Source organism: Nothobranchius furzeri, chromosome 9, assembly GCF_043380555.1.
Source record: "Nothobranchius furzeri strain GRZ-AD chromosome 9, NfurGRZ-RIMD1, whole genome shotgun sequence".
Classification (NCBI taxonomy): domain Eukaryota; kingdom Metazoa; phylum Chordata; class Actinopteri; order Cyprinodontiformes; family Nothobranchiidae; genus Nothobranchius; species Nothobranchius furzeri.
The window spans coordinates 73,553,105-73,570,928 of NC_091749.1; the positions used below are offsets into that span (position 1 = coordinate 73,553,105).

The 17,824-nt window shown below is 40.0% G+C and overlaps 1 protein-coding gene across 14 annotated transcripts in view; it reads right to left on the reverse strand.

Annotated features, from left to right (window-relative positions):
• The window catches only part of celf6 (CUGBP Elav-like family member 6), a 209,672-nt gene extending 196,429 nt beyond the window's left edge, over positions 1–13,243 (reverse strand). For 5 of the 14 annotated variants that reach the window (XM_054731914.2, XM_054731910.2, XM_054731907.2 and 2 more), the window contains exon 1: positions 12,719–13,241. In XM_054731914.2, coding sequence (XP_054587889.1) covers positions 12,719–12,968 — 250 coding nt within the window. In that variant the 5' untranslated portion in view covers positions 12,969–13,241. Of the gene's footprint in view, positions 1–12,718 lie in introns of all 14 variants that reach the window. The other 9 variants (XR_008559282.2, XM_054731909.2, XM_054731905.2 and 6 more) reach the window with 4 other exon arrangements.
• Positions 13,244–17,824: the final 4,581 nt, after the last annotated feature.

Sequence of the window (17,824 nt, forward strand, 5' to 3'; positions counted from 1 at the left end):
CACATACAGATACACACATACTTTTCATAGTTGTTCGGTATAATGGAAAAATGAAGTTTTTAACGCCTCTCAATTCATAACCCTCTTCATGAGTTTTAAACAACCTTTGCAAATTACACGGCAGTACACCCATCATGGCCCTATACGGTACAAGGACAGTTTTAAATTGAATTAAGTCAAAAAATTTGAGTAATCTTAAATTGTAGAATAATGGAGTTGTATGATCTCTATATCCAGAATTTATAATTATCCTTACCACTCTTTTTTGGAGAACACAAATCTTTAATAAATTAGATTTATAAGTATTGCCCCATACTTCGACACAATATGATAAGTATGGTAGAATCATAGTACAATAAAGTGTGTGTAGTGCTTTCTGTGGTAGAGAATATCTTGTTTTATTTATTATTCCAATGCTTCTGGCTAATTTAGAACACACATATTGTATGTATGGCTTCCAACAGAGCTTATGATCAATCAATATCCCCAAAAACTTAATTTCATACACTCTTTCAATGGCTATTTCATTAACAGTCAAATAGATTTCTTTACTACTTCTTTTATTTCCAAATAACATAAACTTTGTTTTGCTGACATTTAACGACAGTTTGTTTTTATCAAACCAATTCTTAAGCTCACTCAATTCATTCTGGACCTTTAGTATAAGTTGCTGTATATCTTCTGCTGAACACAAAATATTTGTATCATCAGCAAACATAATAAATTTAAATAATTTTGAAGTTGTGTAAATATCATTTATATATAACAGAAATAACTTTGGGCCAAGTACCGACCCTTGCGGAACTCCACAGTGAACTTCGAGACAGCTAGACTTGTGATAGCCCAACTGCACATACTGAGCTCTGTTACTCAAATAACTTTTTAGCCAATTGAGAGCTGTCTCCCTTATACCATACTTCTCCATTTTTGATAAAAGTATTTTGTGATCGACTGTATCAAAGGCTTTCTTCAAATCAATAAAAATTCCCAGAACATATTTTTTCTGATCAAGCGATGTGGATATGTCTTCAACCAATTCCATTAGAGCTTGTGCAGTAGATCTACCTGATCTGAAGCCATACTGACTGTCTAATAAAATGCCATTTTTTTCTACAAATTTTTCCAGCTTATCATTGTAAATCTTTTCCAATATCTTTGAAAACTGAGGTAACAAGGAGACCGGTCTGTAGTTTGTAAATTGATGCCTATTGCCAGACTTGTAAAGAGGAACCACCTTAGCCACCTTCATTTTATTTGGGAATATTCCTGTTTTAAATGATAAATTACATATATACGTGAGTGGTTCGACAATACAATCAATAGTTTGTTTAACTAAAAACATATCTATGTCATCTCCATCTAATGAAAATTTTGTTTTACATGCTCTGACAATTTTAAGAATATCCTTTTGAGTCACTTCTTCAAGTAATAATGAATCCGCCACACCGTCTCCGTCACCATAACCATTGGATTCAGAGTCCACATTACTATTTATTTTGTCAGCCAACTTTGGACCAACCCCAACAAAAAATTAATTGAAGTGTTCTACTGTCAACTGTCTATCATAAATATCTCTGTTATTACTGACAAAATAATCTGGATGGTTTAGACCGTCACAACGCTTCTTGATTATTGTATTTAACACGTTCCATATTCCTTTGATGTTACTTTTATTCCTTTCAATCAAATTACTGTAATAATTCCTTTTACACATCCTCATTATATTAATTAATTTATTTTTATATGTTTTATATTTTTGCTCCGCTTCTTTAGTTCTGTGTGATATAAATAGCTTATATAATGTGTTCTTTTTTTTACAAGCATTTTGGATCCCCTTTGTCATCCACGGCTTCTCTGAATATCGATTTCTACAACTATGTCTTATCATCGGACAATGCTTATCATATATACTTTTGTAAATATCCAGAAATAAGTTATACGCAATATTCACATCATGTTCACTATATATATTACTCCAGTTAACATTACGTAGTTCCGTTTTTAAATTTTGTAAATCTTCTTCCTTTCTTCTCCTTTTATACATTAAAGTTTTAGCTGGTTTTACTTTCTTTGGATGGCAGTCGTGGATAGCAAATACAGGGAGATGATCTGTTAGGTCTGTTATCAATAGTCCACTATGCATAATACTTTCTACATTATTAGTAAATATATTATCAATAAGAGTGGCACTATCAGCAGTTATTCTACTTGGTTTCGCAATGAGGGGAACCATGCTCATACTGTACATTAACTCAAGAAATTCATCAGTTTTCTTATGTGCTGTAGCTTTCAGTAGATCTATATTAAAGTCTTCACACACATATGTTATCTTACTTTTGTTTAACATTAAAATACTTTCCATTGTAACAATAAATGTGTCAATGTCACTTCCTGGTTTCCTGTATACACAATAAATCACTATGTTTTTTGTTTGCTTAATACTCACTTCAATGGATATACATTCCATAACTTCATCAATAACCATAGACAAGTTTTCAGTAAATTTATATGAAAGGGACTGATCAATGAAAAACGCAACCCCTCCACCCTTTCCATTCCTATTGATACAATGGAAATTGTAACCTTGCAAGACAAAATCCTCACCGTGCTCTGAATCTATCCATGTTTCTGATATTGCAATGATGTTAAACGGCCTCACAAAATTATCAATATAATCTTTAATATTCTGAAAATGAGCATAAAGACTTCTGCTATTAAAATGAATGATAGATAAGCCATGCTTTGACCTTTAGCCTGGTGCTGCACCACCAGTAGGCTTTGATCACTGGACCTCAGGGACCTGCTGGTCTCGAATCAAGTCCAAATCAAAGAAAACCAAGTCCAAGTCGAGTCCAAACTCAATGAAGTGGAAGTCCAAGTCAAGTCCAAATCCTTAACTTTGAATTTTCAAGTCATAATCAAGTCATCTACCCAACTTCAATTTAATGACAATGATAATAAATAAATTCCAGAAATAAATCTTCTTAAAGCTTCGTTTATTTACTCAAACAAGCAGAAACTGAAACTGAGTATAAACAAAGAGCCGCTGCATTTAGCAGGAAATCTCACCCAGAACCAAGAATGATTCATGATTGTTGTCCATGTCGGGCAGCTTTTGTGCTAAAATATCAAATATGCTCAAGTCATCATCAGGTCAACAGCTGCAAGTCGATTCAAGTTGCAAGTCATTGGCGTTCAAGTCCGAGTCAAGTCGTAAGTCTTTGTGGATTTTATCAAGTCTAAGTCAGAAGTCATTAAAATTATGACTCAAGTCTGACTCGAGTCCAAGTCATGTGACTCGAGTCCATACCTCTGGGGTATACACATGTAAATGTCCATGTTGGGCAAAACTGACAATAGTGTGAAGATTTATCAAATAAAATTAGTTGTTTTAATGATTTAGCACTTTTGTGCCGGCTGTGCTCAGACTTGCTGTCAGCTTACAAGTCCTGAAGGATCTAAAAAGTGTTTCTCCTAAAGGAAGCCACCAGGAAAGCTATCAAACAGAAGGCAGTAATTATTCATAACCTTTACATGGAAAACACTTCAAAACAATCCCCTTCAGTAAAAAGATTCACAAAATATGAGGCGCATTGATGGCAAGCCACTGAATTCAACAACTGGAAACTGGGGTTGGATGCCTGTCCTCATGCAAGTGCCTTTGCAGAAATCTCGTCGAAGCTCACAGAACGATACTCCAGCTCACTGAAACATGTCTAATTTTAATTGGATGGTTTTACTATAACACTACAGGTGTCGTAGCGAGACACCAGGACGGCCGTGCATCCCTGCTTCAGCCTTTGCTCGAGAAAAACATAAAAGGAATCTGAGTAGTTGACCCCTGGAAAAGTCACTCCAGCGTCACATTTCACTGATGTCATGCTGCTCCACACATGGCCCAAATATAACGCTCACTGGAGTTTTACAAGCCGTTGGAATTCATGCGCCCCATCAACCGGAATGTGGCTCTCTAAAGTTAATGGCTCCATACCCTCAGAGAAAATAACATGCTGCCAGAAAAATAAGATTAAACTCTGAATTTCTTTTAATGTAGCACCCCCACCAGATTAGATCCAGTGAACTCGTGCTTATCGTCTCCTTATGCAAGAGTCATGGCGTGGATCTAAACGGACGATAAAACAAAACTTACTGGGTTACGGTTTTAAAAAGTTTTATTTAGGTGAAATTCAAAAAAGATGATTAAAAGTCTGAGTCAGGAGCCACTTAGAGGTGTTTTTCCTTTCTTACCCATTAGTAGAAGAAATTACAGCCACGGTTTCCTGAGAAGTGATTACCATCGTAGTTACTGAACCACAAATCAGCGTCTACGGTGATGAGCCAAAAATGTGCCCTCACGCGTCTCTGGAGAGGGGTCTTTGAAGTTTGAAAAACTCGGGAAAGAGTATGCAAATACGGAGTTTTGTGCAAATACGTCTCTGGCAAAAGTGTGACAGCGTTCATTAAAGGCTGAGTTGTCGCTCTGTTACGTGCTTGGCAGAGCTGACAATGGGCGACTCTGTTCAGAAGAGGTTTTGCACTGTGCAGTATAATTTCCCATTACTATATGTCACACCTACTGCCAAGGGTTCCCATGGGAGAACACACACACACACACACACACGTACAGGTGATACTCGGCATGCCTAGCAAGCATCATCCTAAAAAGGCAGCAGTGCTCTCTGGCACCTGGCCAGAAGAACTTCCTTTCCACAACAACCTTCACCCTCCTCCGCAATGAGGAAGTTAGTCGAGAGGAAAAATCAGCTAAATGACACTGATGAAACAGCATCCGAACAGCCGAGCAGAGGAGTTTCAGAGCCTGGGGAAATACTCTTCATCCTGTGTGACATTACAAAACTGTTGAGCATGAGCTGAGGCTTCCTGGGGGAACACATGTTCCCAGAGGCTCATGGGACTCGTAGGCAAAAGGTGACACTCATTTGCTGAGCTCCTTATGTAATTTAGAGAAATTGTTTATTTTCTGGGATGTGCTGCTCCACGTACGTTTTACATGCCTGAAAAAGGGTTTCTACATCCAATCTAAGTGCAGATGATACTTGTTTTTGTCCTCACGTTCTCATGAGGCATGAGATTTCTTTTAGAATAAATAAATAAATAAATAAATAAAAGCAGAAAAAATAGAAGATGAAGGAAGAAAGACAAAAAGAGCTTTAGCAAAAGGTTACAATTAATTTCATATAACATAAAAAAACTTGCCATTTTTATGGATTGTTGAGGTTTTTGGCGTACTTTTCTGACACCTTTAGGCTTTAACTTTCACTACATTTAAGATGTATACATTATTAATGCAGTAAAGGTTTAAAATCTGTACATTCATAATGTTCGAGATGAGATGAGATGAGATGAGATGAGATGAGATGAGATGATACGATACGATGCGATGAGATATGATGAGATACGATACAATATGATATGATGCGATACGATGAGATACGATACGATGCGATGAGATGAGATACGATCAGATGAGATGCGATGCGATGAGATGAGATGAGATGAGATGAGATGAGATGAGATGAGATGAGGTGAGATACGATACGATACGATACGATACGATGAGATGCGATGAGATGAGATGAGATGAGATACGATGCGATGCGATGACATACGAGACGATAAGATGAGATACGAGACGGTGAGGTGAGATTAGATACGATGCGATGCGATTAGATGAGATGAGATACGATCAGATGAAATGAGATGAGATGAGATGAGATGAGATGGGATGAGATGAGATACGATACAATACGATGTGATGCGATGACATACAAGACGATAAGATGAGATACGAGACGGTGAGGTGAGGTGAGATTAGATACGATGAGATATGATATGATGAGATGCAATGAGATAAGATACGATGTGATGCGATACGATGAGATATGATACGATGCGATACAATGAGATGAGATGAGATGAGATGAGATGCAATGACATACGAGATGATAAGATGAGATACGAGACGATAAGATACGAGACGGTGAGGTGAGATACGAGACAATGAGATACGAGACGATGAGATGAGATGAGATGAGATACGAGATGAGATGAGATAGGATACGATATGATGACATACGAGACGATACGAGACAATGAGATGAGATACGAGACGATGAGATACGAGACGGTGAGGTGAGATACGAGACAATGAGATACGAGACAATGAGATGAGATGAGATACGAGATGAGATGAGATGAGATACGATATGATGACATACGAGACGATACGAGACAATGAGATGAGATACGAGACGATGAGATGAGATGAGATAAAATGGGAAGCGTGTGCTTTATCGCAGTTCAGGTCAGATAAAGGAGTACTAAAGTGACCAAGGATGCAAAAGTAAAAGATAAAATAAGACAAGACGCTACATACAACAGTAGCTCCTATGTAGACGCATACACAGAAGCATTATGGGTAAGGGGGTTGTGACATTTTGTGGAAATAATAATTCATTAAAAATGTTTAAACATTCATTATTTACAGTAATAATATTTTAAGTTGACAAACATGTGATGTGTTTAGATTTAATAACATTTTACATTAAATATATCAGGACTCATATGCATGAAAATTACCTGTTTATGATGCCAATACGTACTTTTCTGGTCAAATCCTTTCTTTTGAAATGAAATGGTCAGTGTTTGACTTTTTAAACAAGTATTTGATCGTGGGGCGGATGAATCTGTTAACCTGACCTGATGTTCTCTCCGTGGTTGTTTTTGAAATGTTTGTAGTTGTTTTAAAACCAAACAAAAACCACAAACCAATTTCCTCACAACGCGTTCTAAACAAGTTACTTGTTGAACTGAACTTCTTCTGCAGCGTGAAACATCTGAGGCGATGGTCCAGCTGCCTCCGCTTCACCGCAGCAGCAGAGTAGCTCCAACCCTGTAGGAGGGGTTCATGTTTGTTAGAGCTGGATCAGAGTGAATCTCCGATGGATCCAGATGTGGAACAGATGGTAGGTAAACTGAAGGAATGAAACAACGATACCGCTAGAGTGGTGGTAGCAGCCGCTAACGGGTTAGCCTGTCTATTAGCATTTTTGACTACATAAATAATTATGATTTCTGTATTGGAATTGCAAACGAAAAGAGAAAATTGCTAAATCTGAATCAAACGATTACCGAGCAACGATTGGAGGAATAACAGAAGATCATGTTCTCGGTTCGGAAATGAAGAGTAAACTTGGATGGTTGGGCCGACGGACTCCGGACTTCTCGTGATGAGCAGGTTAAGTGGGGTGAAAATAATACTTTGGTAATCAAATACAATTTACCACGCTGTCATTTCTGTCAGGGACAAAAGTTTACGCAATTTTGTGTCAGGGAATTGGAAAAGTAAACCCCGCAAACGGGTTCAAAGGAAACTTGAGAGGTGAAATTAGTCTTAGCGTTTGCGAGACACGTTTGGTGAAATTACTTTAAGAACTTTTCCTCCCTTCAAGCTTTTCCTAACAGTTTGATTTGGAATGGAAACCAGTATGAGCTGACACCTGAGTCCAGGTATTAAATGTATCTTTCTTTATATTTCTGAAAAATTACCATAAACATTTAATTTAATTCATGAATCATGAGCAGTTATTTTCTCTAAAGTGGTGCAATAGTGCACGTTAAACTTAAGAAACAGGAAGTAAATATGAAATGCCGCGCTGGGCAGAACAGACACATCCTCTCATTGATGAGGCTTCATGCAGCACTTCCTGTGTCTGAGGTGGTTAAACTACTACGCTCCATCCATCCGCCTCAGAACCGGTCCGACCCAGCCGTCAGCTGCCTGCTTCACACACTCCCTCTGTTCTAATGATCAAAGGGGTCACTTGTAGACTTAAGCTACACCTGTCACTCAGCTTCCACAATCTGTCAGTCATTGTTCAGCACGGCTTCTACAACACCACGGTAGATGAACCCAGATCAACCATCAGTGCTGTTTCGGTTGTCCTGAATAATTAAGTGACTAGCTCACATGAAAACAAAACAAATGTTTTCACTGTGAGTGACATTTCACAGTTTAAAGACAAAAACTCTTCCGTTATGCTAGTCGTTCCAGCTATTTCTGGACAGTTCCCCCTCATGGACCCACCGAGGAGAGGAGGATGGATGGGGACATTTAAGAACTCTTTGTGTCTCTTACTCCTGGCTGTGTGGCGCAGCTTAGAGTCGCCCCTCTCAGCATCACAGACGGATTGACAGATAACGCTACTCAAGCAAAAGATTTGCCCCCCACTAACATTCAGTGTGTCTGAACAATGCATGCACTCTGGCACTGACACTAAGTATTATGATAATGTGTTGCTCAGCAGAATGATAGATGTTAAGCAGGCCGACCTGCTGACGGGCACCGTGCACACCAATAGTGTCAAGTCATCCCACGCACCATATAAGGCTCCCCGAAGGCACACACACCATCAAACTCACTTACAGGCAGCGGCGATTAGAAGGCTGGACGCAACATGCAGCTTCACAGACTCACTCACTGTACAGGACAAGAAGAAATGTGGATTTCCCCAGACATTCGGTCGAGTCCCCCGAGAGGATTCACGAGCCACAAAACAGCTGTTTAAACTGTCACAGTACAATTAATCAGAAGCAAACATGACAATTTTTGATCTACCCTTGAGTCCAAAATCAAACCACAAAGCTAGAGCTGCAGAAAAATCTATGGCTGCAAGTATCCCCGTAGGTACGGTTCACTAACCAACAGCCAAAGACGTCATAACATAATATGAAAGCTTTCTTCTCCCAAAGAGACGTGAAAGTAAAGCACAACAAATCTTCATTACCTCATAACGACAAACAGGTCTTCCTCGTCTACTCCTGTTTTATCTGCTCTGAAAAATGTGTTTCAGAGGAAAACGTGGATTGGATTTGTGATCATGTTTCAGGAAACCTCCTAACCCTCTGACATAACAGCTTGTTACATCCATTGGCATATTGTGCCAATACTCCAAAGCAAGCTAGCACTTTTTCAAAAACCGGAACCACGAACCGTTATCACAAAACCTCACAAAATGGTCAACGTCTGTGACTGCAGATGTGGCAGCAGAGCAGCTCCAAAACATTTATTTACAAGGACATAAATCATGTAGATAGAACAACGTCAAACCGGACAATTTACTCAAATAAATTCAACCATAGCTGAGAATTTTAATGTGTCATTTTATACACAACCCTGCAGAAATGAGGAAACTCCTCATTTGAACAGACTAATAAAAACATCCCAGAAGAAAACAGTGTTAGGTTACTTTATGTTAAATTACTATATGTTACATTACTTTTATGTTACATTACATTATGTTACAGTTACTTTATAGTACATTATGTTAGAAAGCATAATGTTATGTTGTGTTGTTTAATAATATTATGTTAGATCATGTTTAATTTACTTAAATTGCATTTTAAAATGTGTCACATGACCTTAAATTTAATTTCGCTAATACTTCTATGTTACAATACATAACTTTGTGTTATATTATTTTATGGTACAGTAATTTTATGTTACATTACTTTATGTTACAGTAATTTTATGTTACAGTACTTTATGTTACACAAGTTTATGCTACATTACTTTATGTTACAGTACTTTATGTTACATTATTATAGTTACATTAATCTTATGTTACATAACTTTATGCTTTATGTTCGAGTACTTTTATGTTACAGTACTTTATGTTACATTACTTTGTGTTACAGTAATTTTATGTTACAGTACTTCATGTTACATTACTATCCGTCATAGTACTTTTATGTTACATGACTTAATGTTGCATGAATTTTATGTTACATTACTTTATGTTACAAAACTTTATGTTATAGTACTTTTATGTTACATTACTATATGTTACAGTACTTTTATGTTAAATTATTATATATTCTATTAATTTGATGTTACATTACTTTATGTTATGGTACTTTTGTGTTACATTACTATATGTTACAGTATTTTGTGTTCGAGTATTTTATGTTACAGTACTTTGTGTTACAGTAATTTTATGTTACAGTACTTCATGTTACAGAACTTTTATGTTAAATTATTATATGTTACATTAATTTGATGTTACATTACTTTATGTTACAAAACTTTATGTTATAGTACTTTTATGTACATTACTATATGTTACAGTACTTTTATGTTAGATTATTATATGCTTTATTAATTTTATGTTACATTACTTTATGTTACAGTACTTTTATATAACATTATTATATGTTACATTAATTTGATGTTACATTACTTTATGTTATAGTACTTTTATGTTACAGTACTTTATTTTATAATAAATTAGGTGTCACATTGCATTTCATATATTTTTGTTAAGTTACTTTACTTTGCTACTTCTGTTATGTAACTTAATGTAACATTTATATGACATTAGGTTACAATACAAAATGTTACATAATATGTTGTTACATTACATGATGCTACAGTAGGGCCTTTTATATATATACTTTATGTTTTATAGTTTTGGTACATTTAAATATAATTATCTGCTACATCGCATAATGTATTTTTTTCTTTACACGTCTGTAACAATATTGTTTGTTATAGCTCAGTATTTATCCTCGACCATCCAAAGCAACAACATCTTTTATTGTGCCATGGTAACAACGTTTTTGAACAAAAAAAAAGTTTTTATTATTTTTAGCTTTAAGAAAAGGTGCCATTGTGAATTTGAACATTTATGAGGCGATTGTAGCAGATGTTCATGAAAAAGACACAAAGACGAAGGCATACATTTCTGTTTTTCCTCTTTATGCTGAAACCTTCTGTGATGAAGACTACCCAGCCACATTTTGGAAATGTACTAAAAACCAGTTTGAAATTCAGTTTAAAAGTCATGAATGCATTAAACCTGTTACTTATTTTGTTTATGGCTGTAATCCCATTTTCCTGCTCATGTGCGTTCTTGCTCCCCTTTACAGATTTCACACATCAACACAGCAGGGGACGTGTTCACGGTTTGGTCGAGGAGCCAATAAGGAAAAAACTCATCCATATAATGTGGTGGTTAAATCTTATTAAAAGTACACGCCGATGCTCCCAAAGTGACTTTGAATGTCCTACGGGATGAAGTGGGCATAACGCGAGCATCAGAGTGGCCTTGGTGGAGGATGATTTGATCGGGCATTTGGTCTGTCTTTAGAACAGGATTATCCTTTTCTTTGGCGACCATCCTCCAGAGAGATGACATTCAGGGATGGCCGAGGACGCGTAAACAACATGAACATCAGAAATATTGTTCAACGGGTGCCGAGGAAAAACAGTAGTAGAACGAGCTGTAGCTTATGCTTGGAGAAACAGGTGGTACACACACACACACACACACACACACACACACACACACACACACACTTCTCTCTCAAGAGTGCTTCACTTGTGCCAATCAATAGGATCATGAACTTTGGACACGGACTTATGCATCACTTGTAATTCTGTTTGGCAAAAGGAGAAACGGTGAATTTACATTCACTGCTGGAGTTATTTAACATTTTGATTCCAGTTATTCATTTAAAAATGTGTTGCTGGTGATCGTTTTTTGCAGTATTAGTACCGAAATGTAAAATTTGAAATCAATATGGGTTGTTTTTTGTTAGTATATTTTTATTATCCACATAACATCCTCAGAGAAATAAAACAGTGTAAGGATACCAAGGTTATTGATCAGGAAAAGCAGTTTAAACGTTTAATAAAGGCCAGAATTATTCACATCACCATGCATGAATTAAAACCAGCATAAACGTGTCTGTTATTTCTAATTATCACCTGGCGATTATTGATCGATCCGTGATGTGTCTGCCTGATAATTACAAATCGTTTTGGACAATGAGCTGGTTTTAGGTGTGTGTGTGTGTGTGTGTGTGTGTGTGTGTGTGTGTGTGTGTGTGTGTGTGTGTGTGTGTGTGTGTGTGTGTGTGTGTGTGTGTGTGTGTGTGTGTGTGTACTCTACTATTATCGTGCTTTGTACTTCCTGACTGCTACCCGCCCACGGAGCTCCATTACTACGCAGCTGCCGTGGAAATTGTATTCTCCATTGCTAATGACATCGGAAAGGTTTGCAGCATATCAGCTGAAAGGTCAGAGCAGCATGCAGTACCACCTTAATCACCGGTGCTGACTGATGGTGGATTTCATGTTCCGCTTTCCACCAAAGGGCTCGGTTCTGTGTGACAACATGCACCAAATGGACTCGGACGGATTGCGTTTATCTTATGAAGTGATGAAGAAATGTACGCAGCTGCTAAATAATAGCATCTCGCGCACTTGCCTGTGAACTGTCCCGCCCCCTTCAACTGGCCGTAGCGGGATGTTCTGCACATGAGAGGCGATGTAAACAAGGCGTTTTCAGCTGGAGCGTTCACGTGGAGCTGCTGCTGGCCGCCGTAACTACAATCAACCCCGCCACACACCCTAGACCCATGTGCTCTCCCAACACACACGTGTGTGTGTGTGTGTGTGTGTGTGTGTGTGTGTGTGTGTGTGTGTGTGTGTGTGTGTGTGTGTGTGTGTGTGTGTGTGTGTGTGTGTGTGTGTGTGTGTGTGTGTGACGCCAACTCTCTTTTTCGAGCCTTCTGCCCCCTGACTGACTCGGGACGCTCTTATTAATTTCTCTCCTGTCTCTGTACTCTCTCTCCCTCTCTCTCTCCCTCTCTCTCTCTACCGCTTTGCAAAAGTAATGACAGCGATGCAACCCACCTTTATGCATTCCGGTAAACCTGTCTTTCAGTACAGTGAGTTCGTATATCTTTCCGAATTCCTCAAACAGCGGTTTCAGGTCTTTTTCCTCCAGGTTTCTGGGAATCTGGCCGATGAAAAGCTTGATGGCGTCGTGGTCCTTCATTGGAATGGTGTTCTGGCCGATGGTAAGCCCGTTCATCCTGCCGGCGCTGTTCGTGGTGCTGAATCCATTCTCCTGCTGCACTCCGTTTGCAGCGACTGTAGCCATCTTTCCTCAATGGGCCGGCGGGCTACTCTCTCTCTCTCTCTCTCTCTCTCTCTCTCTCTCTCTCTCTCTCTCTCTCTCTCTCTCTCTCTCTCTCTCTCTCTCTCTCTCTCTCTCTCTCTCTCTCTCTCTCTCTCTCTCTCTCTCTCTCTCTCTCTCTCTCTCTCTCTCTCTCTCTCTCTCTCTCTCTCTCTCTCTCTCTCTCTCTCCCTCCCTCACACACTCTCACTCACTCCCACTCTCTCTCCCCCTGTGTAGTCAACTGCACGGCGCCACATCGCAACCTCACCCCCTCCCCTCCTTTATATCTCCCTCTCTCGCTACTCCTCCTCCCACCCTGTTTCTCCTCCCTTTCCAGCCTATAAACTGCCTTGCTTGGAATCAGCCCTGTTTATTTCATCTTATGCTTTACGTGCTTGTATTTTTTAAGACCACCACCCTCACCTACTCACCAAGTTCCACTTTGCGCCGTGACGTCAGCTCGTACTTTCGAGAATCGACCACGCCTACTCGATGATTTGCATAAGGAACCTGGCCAATGCAAATTGAAAGACAGGGCGCATGCGGGCCTTGGAGGCAGAGTTAAAACGCAAACATTTGCGCAAAGTGAAAATCTCTGAACATTTAAATGATGCAAAAGCAGCAAGTTTTCATTGTTAGTTTATTCAGTTTGGTCTCAGCGTGACGAAAACGCATGATGTAGAACAAAAATGGCACTGTCAGGTTATTGCCTTGAATTAAGGTACACCCCCAGACAAATGCAATAATTGTCTATTTTTTTCTGGTAGAACAACATTGATTTCATCAATAATAATTTCATATTCATTAAACTAATATTATTGAATAAAACGCACAGCAATATTATTTTTCTCTTTTAAAACATCTTATTTGGGGGGAAATGTGCTCTACCATTTGGTTGCCTTGCCAACCAAACGGCATGGAGTTAATATGTTTTACTTTAATCAGCTAAATTTAAATTAAATGAATTCAAATAAACCTTAAAAACAGAGACTATTTGAACACGTCTGATGCCAGGTGGAATAATTCTCAGTGAGAGTTAGAGATACGAGAAAAAGCACAATCGGTATTGGAAAGGTCAACTAAACTGTGGTGTGTGAAGTACAGAGGCATGGTGAACGCATCATAGTCACGCATGAGTGAGACACGTATGTTGAAAACTAAACAAAGTCAAAAAGACGAGGAAAGAAACACACACCGATACAAATAAATAAGTAAAAATAAGGTTATGAAACAGAAAAAAAATCACCCTAAGAAACAAATCTATACAGGTCAGAGTGCAGGGACATCCAAGCAACAAACACCCTGGAGCTCTGGGGATTTTAGGATGGTTTTTTTTTTTTCAAGTAAGAGCTTTCCCTTTGCCACAAAAAGCAGCATCAAACCTCATGCTTCTAGCTTTTTGTCCCAACAATGATATCTAATGTGATATTTGATATTTATCTCTCTGGAGGCCAGCGTTGCAGATTTACAACATTACAACCTACCTACCTGGTTACTCCACACATACGTATTTCATGAGCATTTTTTAACTCAGAATTACCCCTGTAGGACTTCGTTGTTCGTGCTTTCATCAAAACTTAATTTGAGCCTGAGAGGGTTAAGGAACAAAGAATAAAAGTCTGTAGTTTGAGGAATGTTTTAGCTCCAGACTTGCAGCAGTGGAGTGTAGCTGTCCATGGTGCTGAATCCACACTGCTACTCTCAGCCATCCTTTCTACTGGACGAGAAAGCGTCACGAAACGGCCGCAAAACGTACTACGCAACAGTCTGTCACCGCTATACTGGATGAGCTTATTTCCACCTGCAGCACATTTTAGACCGTTTCCAGAAGCAAGGGTACACTTTTGTTACATTTTGTGTCAGTTTTATGTCAATTGCAGTTTAGATTGTGGGAGACAAAGTCAAACACAAATGCAGTGTAACACATCCAGAAACTTTCAAAATAAAAGTCACATGCAGGTAAATGTACACCATTTCCTGTTAAACCCCCATACCCGAGGTATTACGTCCCAGGCTCTCTAGGAGAGATGAGGAGGGGAGTAATAAAAATAGTGTGTTGTTTTAATAATGAACAAAGTACTGTGTCGCTTAAAAAAAACAAGAATCTTTATTACAGAATGAATATTTACAATACTAAAAAGGAAAGTCTATATAATAAAAACACAAGGAGCTTATCTACAAAAGGGAGAATGAAAAACGCCACCCCAGAAGGGGGTGGGAAGAAACCGAGTATAATAATAGATATATAGTCAAAGGGGGAGATCCTAAAGTCAAAGTCAAAATGCCGGGCCGAAGTCAAGAAGCCAAACAGTCTAATCCTAAATCCCAAATCCAAACGAGTTATCCACGAAAACTAGCGAGCAAACCGAATATTATCAAAGAGCGAACCGAGGAGAATAGCCCAAACTGTTCCCAGTCGGCACTATCCTTGACCTTCTCGCTGACTGAGGGCAGGAGAGCAGCTTTTAACAGCTGCTAAGTGATTACTGATACTACACAGCTGGGGCACCGGGAACCAGGCGAGGCAAAAGCCACTGAGGCCATCTTGTGGCCAAAAAGGGGCACGGCACGTAACACGAGGTCAACAGAACAGAAGATAAACCACACCCCTTTTGGAGTCATACAGCCTAACCCTAACCATGTCTCTTTGCTTTTTGTTGTTTGGACTTCTGAAATCATGTGTGGTGCTGCAATTCTCCTGTGATGTTGTGACCTCACAGAATCAGCTGTGTGGAACACTTTTGCTCCCATTTTGCTTCAGAGTCACTCCCTGTTGGGAATGAGCTCATGGGAAAATGCCTCTATCACGTTACACGCCACTTTCACATCCAGTGGAAAGAAGGGGTTAGGCTAGGACCATACTTGCTTTATAAGATCTCACTGATGCAGATAGCAGACTGCATCTTGGACTTTTATTTGCTGCAGTACTGGAGGGTTTCGCTAGGGGGCACAGTACATAACTCAGAATATACAGAGTGCCAGATTTGTACGACCAAAAAAAGACTTGGCGACAACAGAAGAGTTCAGGAGCTGATCAGGACAGAAAATAAAGACATCAATGGTATTGTGGAGGGTATGTAAGACCTCTAAGCCAGAAACGGCATTTTGTCAACTCCCCCTACCGGTTACCCATATATTGCATCTTGTGAACTAGTGGTGTTAACTTCAGAGGACTTGCACAAACAATGCTTCAAACAAATGCAATGTAGTTGTAGCAGCCATGAAAAACATGCTTACACGTAATTAAGCACAAGTAAAGTCCAGGCCTTAGGGAAATAAACATTCAGAGCTTGAGTTTGTACATTGCTATTTTCTATGCCTGACCCCCCCCCCCCCCCCCCCACACACACACACACACACACACACATACACACACACCCCAATACATTCAGCTCCACCTTTCAGCGGGTTTGTTATTCATACAAGAGAGTGTGTGTCCTGGTGCTCTCTCCTAATCTCTAAACTTTATTCTGAGCACAGAAACATCCACAGAAATGTCTGATTAATGCAGTCGGGAATTGAACATTGATTCTAGACCAAAGCCTCTCATTCTAGTAATAATAATTATGTTTGCCTTGAACAACATGCATGTAGATCGTATCATCAATAACTGATTTGTATGTGGCATGTTTGCAACTAAACATCTGAGCAAGAGCCTCGTGTTGGTTTCTGGGGTGATGACTATAGGATTAGGGTTAAACGAGACGTGTTTTCTGCCACATCTCTAGAGGTGCTGCTCTCTACCTGAACCTGACCTCTGATCTTCTTGAGGAAATTGGCACGAGGAGAAACACCTTCTGGTGTCAATGTAGGATGTATTAAAAAGAGTTGCACTTGTCTTCTGATGGACCTCTCCCTGGGCTGTCACCTCACTGTGGGGGAGGGGTTTGAGTGTCTCAGTGATCCTAGGAGCTAAGTTGTCTGAGGCTTTCTGCCTCTGGTAGGGTCACCCATGGCAAACAGGTCCTAGGTGAGGGATCAGACAAAGAGCAGCCCGAAGACCTCTTATGATGAATTATATAAATGGAAACTGTGTTCCCTCGCCTGGACGTGGGTCACCGGGGCCCCCCTCTGGAGCCAGGCCTGGAGGTGGGGCACTTTGGCAAAGGCCTGGTGGCCGGGCTTTCACCCTTGGAGCCCGGCCGGGCACAGCCTGAAGAGGAAACGTGGGTCCCCCTTCCCATGGGCTCACCACTCGTGGGAGGGGCCAAAGGAGTCGGGCGCAGTGTGTGACGGGTGGTAGTTGAGGGCGGGGACCTTGGCCGTCTGATCCTCGGCTACAGAAGCTGGCTCTTGGCACATGGAATGTCACCTCTCTTGTGGGGGAGGAGCCTGAGTTGGTGTGTGAGGTTGAGAGGTTCTGACTAGATATAGTCAGACTCTCCTCAACGCATGGCTCTGGCTCTGGAACCAGTTTCCTTGAGAGGGGTTGGACTTTCTACCACTCTGGAGTTGCTCCCACTGAGAGGCGCCGAGCAGGGGTGGGCATACTAGTTGCCCCCATCTTGGTGCCTGTACGTTGGGGTTTACCCCAGTGAACGAGAGGGTAGCCTCCCTCCGCCTACATGTGGGGGGACGGGTTCTGACTGTGGTCTATGCTTCTGCACTAAGTTACAGTTCAGACTACCCACCCTTTATGGAGACCTTGGAGGGGGTGCTGGAAAGTGCTCCTTCTGGTGACTCCCTCGTTCTGCTGGGGGACTTTAACGCTCATATGAGCAACGACAGTGAGACCTGGAGAGGTGTGGTTGGGAGGAACAACCTCCCTGATCTGAATTCGAGTGTTTTGTTATTGGACTTCTGTGCCAGTCATGGACTGTCCATAATGAACACCGTGT